The sequence below is a fragment of the Linepithema humile genome, chromosome 1, assembly GCF_040581485.1.
Source record: "Linepithema humile isolate Giens D197 chromosome 1, Lhum_UNIL_v1.0, whole genome shotgun sequence".
Taxonomy (NCBI): domain Eukaryota; kingdom Metazoa; phylum Arthropoda; class Insecta; order Hymenoptera; family Formicidae; genus Linepithema; species Linepithema humile.
This window is the reverse complement of record NC_090128.1, coordinates 37,048,457-37,060,090: the sequence shown is the minus strand read 5'-3', so window position 1 is coordinate 37,060,090 and position 11,634 is coordinate 37,048,457. Positions and strand designations below refer to the sequence as shown.

At 31.8% G+C, this 11,634-nt stretch overlaps 1 protein-coding gene across 2 annotated transcripts; it reads left to right on the top strand.

The window, feature by feature from the left end:
- The first annotated feature begins 7,204 nt into the window (after positions 1-7,204).
- LOC136996991 (uncharacterized) lies at positions 7,205-10,747 on the top strand. 2 transcript variants are annotated; one of them, XM_067347034.1, is made up of 6 exons: positions 7,207-8,562; positions 8,649-8,993; positions 9,104-9,321; positions 9,451-9,610; positions 9,705-9,819; positions 9,905-10,747. In XM_067347034.1, the coding sequence occupies exons 3-6, from the start codon at positions 9,280-9,282 to the stop codon at positions 9,942-9,944; spliced, it is 357 nt and encodes a 118-aa protein (XP_067203135.1). In that variant the 5' UTR covers positions 7,207-8,562; positions 8,649-8,993; positions 9,104-9,279; the 3' UTR covers positions 9,945-10,747. The 2 variants fall into 2 exon arrangements, 1 of the variants encoding a protein (XP_067203135.1); XR_010887819.1 differs by having other exon boundaries at positions 7,205-8,562; positions 8,649-9,610; positions 9,694-9,819; positions 9,905-10,744.
- Positions 10,748-11,634: the final 887 nt, after the last annotated feature.

The following is an 11,634-nucleotide window of genomic DNA, read 5'->3' as shown; positions in this document are numbered from 1 at the left end:
CTGCATCCTGCGTTTTATGTAGAAGGGCTTTAAGATAAAATATCGATGGCTTGTTATATCTAATAATAAAAGTTGTGACTTGATCGGCACGATAAGAAAATACACACGTATTTTCTGTGTCCGGAAATTAGATAGGTTTATAACCTAGCAAATAATGCAAACACTGATTATAGTACTATTTATATTATGTTTGTTACAGAGGAGTTTGTTATATTTGCTGACAGCTATAGTCGAACAATAAGCAGTGAGTATAGCTATAGTTGTACAAGAAGCAATAAATATAATTACATTTTCTCACAATGGACAAAAAACGGAAAAGATTTTCGTCTCTTTCAAAACGGCATGTTTGTCAAATTATTAAAAAAAATACGTCTGTAGATTTAGATACGATTTTTGCACCAGAATGTTCTCATCAATCATTTTCCGATAGTAATAATAGTGCTGAAATAATAGCTCAAAATCAAAATGATAGCGACGATGGAAATTTAAACAATGATGTTGCGCCTAATTATGTTGCTGTGCCTAATGTTATTAATTATATAGATTTATTTGACAATGATTTAGAACCAACGTGCGAAGTTGAGGATATACAGTCAAATAGTGAGGTTGAAGTGTTTGAATCAGAAAGTGAATCTGAAAATGATGAGAGAGACAATCAAATTTTAGAAAATTATGAGAAATTTAGAAAAAAATTATGTTGTTGGTATGTAAATTCTGGTATATCGCATAAATCTCTCGCCAAATTGTTGATTATTTTACGGAAACGTACAAATTTTCCATTTCCGAAAGATCCTCGAACTTTGTTGAACACTCCCAGAAACGTCGAATGCATTCCTACAGAAATGCAATACTATCATTTTGGTTTAAAGAGAGCTCTTAAGATGATGTTAAATAAACATGTACAACTTGTTGGCCCTACTAATATTCTTCGGATTTTTATAAATATTGATGGCCTACCAATTGTGAAGTCTAGTAATGCTTCTTTGTGGCCTATATTATGTTCTGATTCTATCACAAAATCTGTTTATATTGTTGGAGCATATTATGGCGAAGTAAAAACTGAAAATAATAATATCTTCTTGCAAAAGTTCGTTGATGAAGCAATTTTTTTAATAAATAATCCATTAAATAATGACGGACAAAGGGTTGAAATTAAGTTGCACGGTTTAATATGTGATGCCCCAGCCAAAGCATTTGCTTTAAATGTTAAAAACCATAACGGTTATAATAGTTGTACAAAGTGCACTATGAAGGGCAGTATATCAATGGCCGAGTATGTTTTCCAACAATAAATACACATTTTGCTTTAAGATCTGATGAAGATTTTATAAATAATAAGTATGAAGATTATCAGATAGGAGAAACAATTTTAAGCAATATTCCTAATTTTAAACCTGTCACAGATGTACCGCTAGATTATATGCATCTAGTGTGTTTAGGAGTTGTTAAAAAACTAATTTTACTTTGGAATCTCGGACCGGCTTCAGTAGAACTTTTTAATAATATGATGAAAATTATATCAGATGCGTTAGTCAACTTACGAAATACAGTACCTTCTGAATATTGTCGAAGACCAAGATCCTTAAAAGATTTTAAACTCTGGAAAGCAACTGAATTTCGCCAGTTTCTCCTATATACCGGCCCAATCGTACTAAAAAATGTTTTAAGAAAGGATGTTTATTTGAACTTTTTAAGCTTACACGTTGCGATGACAATACTTGCAAGTCCCGTCCTTACAAAATTTGTGGATAATATAGAATATGCACAAAATTTACTCGAGTATTTTGTCAATACTTTTATTCAAATTTATGGACAACAGTATGTTTCTCATAATATTCATAATTTGTTACACATTTGTGCAGATGTTAGAAAATATGGACCTATAGATCAATTCAGTGCATTTCCATTTGAAAATCACATGACACATATTAAAAAACTAATTCGCAAACCTGATAAACCTCTGCAGCAACTAGTAAAACGATATGCCGAAATAGAAGCGCTTGATTTGGAGAATTCAAATCGGGATAATTTTCACGATCAAATGCATTTAATGAAATCTCATCAAATGGGACCTCTAATTGATAGATATAATTTTGTTTCTCAATTCAAAAAGCTTCGTGGTAATTCATATTTGTTAAACTGTGATAATGAAAGAAATAATTGTATACTGTTTGAAAATGGAAATGTAGTTTCAGTTTTAAATTTAGTAAAATCAGAAGATAACAAAACATTTATTATAAGGAAGAAACTAAAATATGTGAAAAATCTATACTCGTTACCCTGTGAATCAAAAATATTAAATATTCAAGTTGTTGCAGAAGATAATCGGATACGTATCGGATTCGCATGGGCATGCGAAAAAATTCAAGCAAAGATGTGGAAAATGCCTTACAACGATAATTTAAACGTCGTTTTTCCAATTATACACATATAAAATATCTGTTTATTATTATTATTTTACAAAAATTTAATCTTTAAGTTAACTATTAAAACAAATTAATTACGTTGTAATATATTGTAAAATTATATACTTATAGCTTCAATCATTAAAATTGTTTCTCCTATCTTGGTAATTTACGTTAAGAATATGTGTCCCTTAATAATTAACAAATATAACAACTATAATTAGCAAATATAATAACTATCATATACATATTTAATGTAGTATAATGTAGTATAATATAGTATAATAATAATATCAACACATTAATTATATATTAATCTGTTTATACTTTTTTTAGATTTACATCGATTGGTACTATATACAAATAATCTTTGCATTTACTTATTTAAGAATAACATACTATATATAATACAATTCTAATTCACATTCATAATGAAAAATCAACAATTATTAAGTTTCCTTCTGTACTCAATAATTCTCAATACTATTATTTTATTAGATATTTTGAATCAATTTTATTTTTCTGTGTTGCATATATAAGAATAAATTATTGCAATAAAGTCAATCAAGATTATAACAACTACTACTACAACATAATCATGTACCAATCTAATTTTGATGAAGAATTGTTTACCCCTTATTGTACGTTCATTATTTTTAATGGAGATTTGTAGGAAGTTTATAGGGATGTCGCGATTTACAATCGCTCTTTTTGAGGATGGGCTCTTTCTGGTCTCATCATCGTAACGCAAAATAACATGTGTTATTGGCCGCCATACCCCTGGTGAAAAAACATCTCATAATTTCCTAGAAAATTTTAAGAATTGTTTATAATTTTATTTTATGAAAAATTCTGAGAAAAAATTTATTATTTATTCATATTTTTAAAACATTTTTTCGAAAATTATTTAAAAAAAAAAAAAATTATTAGCCGGGATTTTTAAGATTACAGAATCTGATGTAATAATGTTCGATAGCTGTATAGCTGCAAGCGTTATAATAATAATTATTATAAAAATTATTTTTGCCAATAATGTTATAATTACAATTTATATTTCATAAGCGGTTTTTATATTTATTATATATGAAATGTAATAAATTCAATATTTGTAATTATTATATATTTTTTATAGAATTTTTAAATGTATATGTATGCGAGTATGTGTTGTAATAAGGTACATTTTTCTGTATTCTATTTAACGGAATATTTCTAAAAAAAATTTACGATTTATCAGCTTCCATATTTTGCTCTGCCTTTGAGTACATTTCATTTAACGGTACAAATTAACGCAAGTATATATTTCTATTCTATCTTTTTCATTGGATGTCAAACACAGAATAAAACATGTATTAACATGTATGTTAACGTGACATTCTATGTTCGATATCTACTAGAAAATAAATATAGAATGACACGTTTTTACATTGCTAAATGAAATGCATTCAAAGATAAGATAGAAAAATAAAAGCTGATAAATCGTATATTTTTCAACTTGTAAATATATTTCTAAAGGCCTGTGTCCATGATGCAAGAAATTGGTCCAAGTTCTTGGTCCGAGAAATGTATAGCCAATTAAATTGAAGTTCTTATGGAAAAACAGCAAGTTGATTGGTTACACATTTTTTGAAGCAATCCAACCAGTGATGCAAGATCGAGCATTGTTACGTGCCGCAACTTATAGTTTCTTAGATTACTCTTTTTATTCGAACCTTTGAACCTTTTTTTATCTTTACTCCTTCTTGATCCTAAACACATGACCCTTCGATAACTGTAATAAACATAAACGCTGTCCCTATGCCTAACGCATATTTTCCTTTTGACAAAACCGCCTCCTTCCAATAAACATTCCGCCGCTACGATTTTCCTACAGCACCTTAAACCAGTGATGCGATATTTCCCACAGCGGTCCCGGCTCCGCTGCCTCACACAACCTTACAGAAGCGCTACGTCACGTATCCGTGTGAGCTCGGCCGTTCAACCAATGGAAGAGAGCGAACGCTCCCTTCCACCGAGCCGACACAACAGACGATAAATGCATGCTACTTGCATGTTAAAAGCAAGCGTTTCTGATTCAGAAAAGAAATTCTGAGGCGAGTGGCTGGAATATTAGAGATCACCTGTTCGAAACCTGCTTCGTGCAACTTTTTTTCTTTTTTCCACATTTGTTTCTAACATAGTAAATTATTAGATAATATTTTTTTGCCCAAAAAATAATATTTTCTATTTATTATTAATATTTGCATATATTAAACTAACAATTTTAGAAATAATACAGATCTGCTATTGTTAATAGAAAAATGAAGTTATTTTACAATGTTGCAACAAAGTGCTAATTTAACATATGCGAATATTTTTAATAAAAATAAAATAATTTTTTTAGCCAAAAACATTATCTAATAATTTACTTAAAATAAATATCGAAAAAGGAAAAAAGTTACAAAATCACAGTTTTCAAACACGAGATTTTTAATATTCTTGCCATTCGCCTTACTCGTTTAGCCATGCTTGTTATTTTACATTTATCAACATAAAAGATTACACGCCTGCAAAGCTTTTAATTATTTATTTTAAACTACTGCATATTAGCAAGAGTTACTGCAGTAACTACATATACATGTACTGTGGAGATTAGTGGAGGAACACAGTAGCATATTAAAACTGCAGTGAAATAGATGTAGATTGGTAATTTTATTAATACTATTAATAAGTAGTGGTCTTCCGCACCACCTTTGAGGTTCCACTTATGGCGCGTTCGATTTTTTTTTAAGTGGATCGTCGCCTGGAGCCCTATTGTACCACTTTTTTTTACACCTGTTATTTACAGGTTAAAATAATTTACAGTAGTTGACACTGTATTTTTGTATCTATATACTTACTGTACTTTGTATACTCACTGTACTTGTACTTTTGCGCGTTGCGCGTATATTGGCGAGTTGGGAAAATTACTTACTTTATAATTTTTTATAAATACAAAATATATTTTGTATTTATTATGCCTGCAATGCTATCAAGAGCAATGAGAAATACAAGGTGTCCCATTTTAAACAATCCACTCAAATATCTCAGAAACACCGAGTTAAATAATAAAATTTTTTAAATAAAAGTTGTAGGATTTGGAGAGGGAAAAAATATAGGGATATTTGTTTGACCTTGGATGGAAGCGCTTCTGAGATTTGAAGGTCATTTTTATTTTTTTAAATGGAACTACTTTAATTTTTTTATATAAATCGATTTCTCATAATATTTGTCGTAAAAAGTTATAAAACTAGGATGGCCAAAAATTGAATGGTTTACAAGATATTTTATACTTTAATTTGACATAATTTTACATAAATAAATACAATAAATACAATAAATACAATAAAATAAATACAATAAATAAATACAAAATATATTTTGTATTTATAAAAAATTATAAAGTAAGTAATTTTCCCAACTCGCCAATATACGCGCAACGCGCAAAAGTACAAGTACAGTGAGTATACAAAGTACAGTAAGTATATAGATACAAAAATACAGTGTCAACTACTGTAAATTATTTTAACCTGTAAATAACAGGTGTAAAAAAAAGTGGTACAATAGGGCTCCAGGCGACGATCCACTTAAAAAAAAATCGAACGCGCCATAAGTGGAACCTCAAAGGTGGTGCGGAAGACCACTACTTATTAATAGTATTAATAAAATTACCAATCTACATCTATTTCACTGCAGTTTTAATATGCTACTGTGTTCCTCCACTAATCTCCACAGTACATGTATATGTAGTTACTGCAGTAACTCTTGCTAATATGCAGTAGTTTAAAATAAATAATTAAAAGCTTTGCAGGCGTGTAATCTTTTATGTTGATAAATGTAAAATAACAAGCATGGCTAAACGAGTAAGGCGAATGGCAAGAATATTAAAAATCTCGTGTTTGAAAACTGTGATTTTGTAACATTTTTTCCTTTTTTGATATTTATTTTAAGTAAATTATTAGATAATGTTTTTGGTTAAAAAAATTATTTTATCTTTATTAAAAATATTCGCATATGTTAAATTAGCACTTTGTTGCAACATTGTAAAATAACTTCATTTTTCTATTAACAATAGCAGATCTGTATTATTTCTAAAATTGTTAGTTTAATATATGCGAATATTAATAATAAATAGAAAATATTATTTTTTTGGGCAAAAAAATATTATCTAATAATTTACTATGTTAGAAACAAATGTGGAAAAAAGAAAAAAAGTTGCACGAAGCAGGTTTCGAACAGGTGATCTCTAATATTCCAGCCACTCGCCTCAGAATTTCTTTTCTGAATCAGAAACGCTTGCTTTTAACATGCAAGTAGCATGCATTTATCGTCTGTTGTGTCGGCTCGGTGGAAGGGAGCGTTCGCTCTCTTCCATTGGTTGAACGGCCGAGCTCACACGGATACGTGACGTAGCGCTTCTGTAAGGTTGTGTGAGGCAGCGGAGCCGGGACCGCTGTGGGAAATATCGCATCACTGCCTTAAACGAAGATCATTCTCGCCAGTTCAGTTCTCGATCAAAGCTCAAACCAGCAACACCGAATAAAGACTTTTTCCACAAACGTGTCCCGACTTATTCTAAATAATCTATTACGTAGCTATACGCTCGTAACAGCATCCTGCATCAAGCACCACATGAGGGGAAGAGCCTCCACCATGGCGGCACCACACAAGCAAGCATCGCTGACGTCACGCGTCCGTGTGCGCTCGCCGTTCCAATAGCGTATGAGTCGTACGCTGTTGGACGGCGAGCGCACACGGACGCGTGACGTCAGCGATGCTTGCTTGTGTGGTGCCGCCATGGTGGAGGCTCTTCCCCTCATGTGGTGCTTGATGCAGGATGCTCGATCTTGCATCACTGAATCCAACCATTTTGGGCCAAGAACTCGAACCAATTTCTTGCATCGTGGACACGGGCTTTAATATACAGGGTGCGTCAGCTAAATCCGGACAAAACAAATTGTTTATTAAAACACTCTTTAGACTCAGAAAAAACTTGAAATTATGAAATATTTTTTTGTACGTTGCTTAAGGGATCCTCTCTGAGTACAATTATTCTATATAACCCCCGTTTGCTGCGATCACTGCTTCAATCCTTTGCCTGAAGCGCGAGCACGCTCTTTTCAACTGCTCCTTGTCTAAATCAACGAATGCTGCTTCAATAGCGGCTTGAAGAGTTGCCACATTGGGGTGCCTGGACTTGTTAGACAATCTTTCAATAACGCCCCAAACATAATAATCTAGGGGGTTTAAATCCGGACTATTAGGAGGCCAGAATTCCTTGGACCAAAACGCATCCACGTTATCGTTAAGCCAATTTTGCACTAAATGGCTTGTGTGAGCCGGTGCACCGTCTTGTTGAAAAATGTACGGCCTCCCGGAGGCCGTAGTTTCCATCCATGGCTTTATTACAGTCCTCAAAATCCGGAGGTAAACCTCCTTCGTGATGGTTTCTCCCTTTTTAAAGAAATACGGCGGCATGACATCACCCTCATTAGAGACGACGCTTAAGACGTGAACATTGGCTGGAAACTTCGTCCTGCCTATTATGGGGACATCCTCGGGATCACGGGCGAGCCAACGGTCGTTCCTTCGATTCACTTTTGTCGATCTCGAGTACTTGAAGAACCGAATAATTTCGATCGGCGAACGTCCGGCGCGAAGCGCTTCAATTATCGCCGCTCTTCGATTGTATTCCGCACTTGATTTTATTAACTCGGACATTTTAAAGGTTATACACGTTTTACACAAACATTTGACTAACGCGAACATTAACAATCATTTGTTCCTAAATTCACACGTAGCAAGGAATTCTAATTTAATTTTGTCCGGATTTAGCTGACGCACCCTGTATACAGATCTGGAAAATATGAGAAATAATGAATTTATTCATATATTTTCATATATTTTTATTTCTTTTCTGAACTTTTCTGAAAAGTGTGCCAATTCATATAAAAAATCTTAAAATTTTCTGAAAAAGTTATAAAATTTTTGTAAAAAATCTGAAAATTTTTATGAAAAATTTTGAGAATATTTTTCACCAGGGACACCAACGATAAGAAAATTCGAAAAGCAGTTATTAACAAAATCAGTCCTGATTGTAGCTGGACTAAACTCAAAATTCACCGCATTTTTGGAACATCAAGTGAGTTAATTATTCAATAACAATTTTAATTTATGTGTTTTAATATAGAGATTTTAAATATTACTGTGTTTGCCATCAATTTTTAGATACATACGAGTCAGGAATCGAAAAAGTCAAGATTGCTCAAGAATTTTCTGACTTGGATCATTCAGAGGCAGATGACATTTCGCGTAAAAAAAGGCAAGTTTGCCACAAGCTTCTTATTAGGAAGGATTGTTCATCGTCCGATGAAAGTGATAATAACCTCTGTACTGATGAAAATCAAGAAGCTATTGTGGATAAAGAACTTCGTGCAATACCGCCAGTGCCTCCACCATCGTTGATTGCTAATAAAACAATAAAGCAACATGTATCAAAAATAAAATAAATTGAAAACGAGAAATTATTCTCTCGTAATAACAATATCACCTCCACTTTAGACAAAGATAAAAGTTAGTTTGATATATTTACGATTTATACATTACATTTACACGAAATAAATAGTAATTTTGTATTTTATTATATGTATCCGAATATGTGTGCATTATCTATTTGTTTATAGATACACTGCCAGAAATATTGCGAAAATTGAATCAAATATTCGCTAAATTAAGCTCCATTGATGATAGACTTTTCAAACTCGAAGAAAAAGGCTGCACGCATGAAAATAAAGAAATACTATCGGTGCTCTAAGAATTCGTATCTTTGCCTTTAAAATCCAATGAGGAGCTACAAAATATGGAGAAAGATTTAGAGGATAAAGAATTTTTGGAACAAATGGTAAGCATTTATTTATTTCATTTAAAATATATCTCAAATATGTAAATTATACTATAGTTTGAAGTACAAATATCTGCTCTTACGAAATTCATATAAACTCTTAAATATATAAAATTATATTTTTTATAGGCAATTTCCATGAATAGAATCGGTGGACGAGACAGCCACGATTTAACCATTAACATTTTAAAAAGAGTGATTAGCAATGAAGTAGCTTTACAATATAGTTGGGCGGAAAAGTTAAAAAAAATGGAATTCAAAGATTTATTACTGGCAAAGTGTATTATACGTAAGTTTGGAGATATTATACAGCTAAATATATATAAGATTCAGTATTCAATTTAAAATTCAAAAATATTAATATTAAAATAGATATATTTTAGGAGCTGTGAATATGGCGGATAATAAAGTGACGGAAAAAGAAACCGTTAATTGTATTTCAAAGTGGCTCGTGCAAGCTACTTTAAGGCATGAGCGAAGCCTTGATAAACAAAAAACGTAAGTTTTAACAAATTCAATAAATAAAGATCTCTTCAATAAATTTGTTACTTTTATTACATTGCATGCCTATTTTCATTTTCAGTAAAAATCAGAAGACTTCTGCAAATGACCAACAAAAATAAATATATAATCTGAAGAAAAAAACGTAAAATAAATAAGTTACGTACAATAAATAATATATAAAACAGTTCAATTTCAGTTCGTAATTTTAAATGTTTATTACTTTTATTAAATATATGTTGTAAAATCCATAATAGAAGGTATTGTAATTATATCAAATTTATTTACCTGAATTTAATAATACACACAGAAACATACACATATACATGTCTGCAATGTCGCAAATAAAACCAAAATAAAAGCCAAATAAAAGCGGACATTTTGACATTAGCAATCTATCCGAGACGTTTCAGAAACATTTCTGTAATATTTCAGAAATATTCCAGAAAGGTTTATTGCAACGTTTCTGCAATGTTGCAAATGTGATCAAAGCGGACATTTTGACGTTGTTGCAACCTTTCAGAGACATCCCAAAGACCTTACGTAACATAACTGAGATAGTTTCACGGTTTCTAAGTTATCTTTCTGCAACATTGCAGGGACTTTTCTGTGCTATCAGGGTAGCTTTAAAATATTGCCTAATATATGCAATAATTTTAGTTTGTACACCCAGGTAGAAATTTCTCTCGATCTTCCTTGATATATACGGGCCCCGCATAGGAAAAATTAGCTTGGAAAATCCAGACGGGTCCTGGCTTTTCGCTATAAATTTTCCACGATTTTTCCCAGGTTTTGGTTAAAAAATATCTATTTATATTGTTTCCTGGATCTGGCCGGGTCTGATCAGGGAAAAACCAGTATTTTTATTTTAAACTTTCAGGTTATGTTAACGTTTGTTAAATATTTTACGGCTCAAAATAGTAACACCTTAGAGCATATCAAAGAGTTACGGTTTAAAATAAAAGAAAAAACGGTTTGAAACGTACAAAATGTGTGATCGCATATTCGCGGTTTCTCGTCTACTGTTGAGGAAGCGAAAATATCGGGCGAGGACAAAATTAGAAACAAAAATTGCGAACATTGAAACTGAAAGTGACACGTGTGACAAAAGTGACTTGATAAAAAACAAGTATTCGCGATCTAATAGTAATAAAGCTACTGATAGTGCTGTAAATGAGAATGTCTATCATGTACGCGACGAAGAGGAAACTGATGGCCAGGAAATATTTATGAAAAATAACAATTTAGAGCTCGGAAATGATATGTCAGATCCGGAAAGAGAAATCAAGAATTCAGAGCTCGAAGATAATATATTAGAATCAGAATCGATGAATACAATGAAGGTCACAATAATGAGGACGAAATGGCTAATGAAATGGAAAAACTATGTCAGTGGATTGTAACCAACCAAATTCTACACAACCAAGCAGATGAGTTGCTGGATATTTTACGACCTAAATTAATGTCACTTTTACCTAAATCTACAAAAATGTTTATAGGAATGTCATCCGCAAAATACAATATCGAACAATCCAGGAGAAAACCCGAGTAAAATAAGGGCCCCAGGCGGGATTCCAGTATGTTGGTTTCTTCGTTTCTTAAAAATAGACATACCGCATCATCAAACAGAAACACAATGCATACAAATTACGCAATTATACGTTGAATTTGCAAGTATCAGCAAGCCCGCATGAATAATTATTCTTATTTTTCTTTTTATAGTTGAATCCAATTAAAAGATATGCATAACCTTTTACAGTAAGGATTTAACTTTTAGATCTGTAATCAATAAATAAAGGGACAGAAAATGTT

Bases quoted from the DNA above. Each gene is read 5' to 3' on its own strand.
- LOC136996991 (XM_067347034.1), top strand. From the start codon at position 9,280: ATGGAGAAAGATTTAGAGGATAAAGAATTTTTGGAACAAATG. The intron at 9,322-9,450 runs GTAAGCATTTAT...TATTTTTTATAG, and splicing joins AAGAATTTTTGGAACAAATG to GCAATTTCCATGAATAGAAT. The intron at 9,820-9,904 runs GTAAGTTTTAAC...TTTCATTTTCAG, and splicing joins AGCCTTGATAAACAAAAAAC to TAAAAATCAGAAGACTTCTG.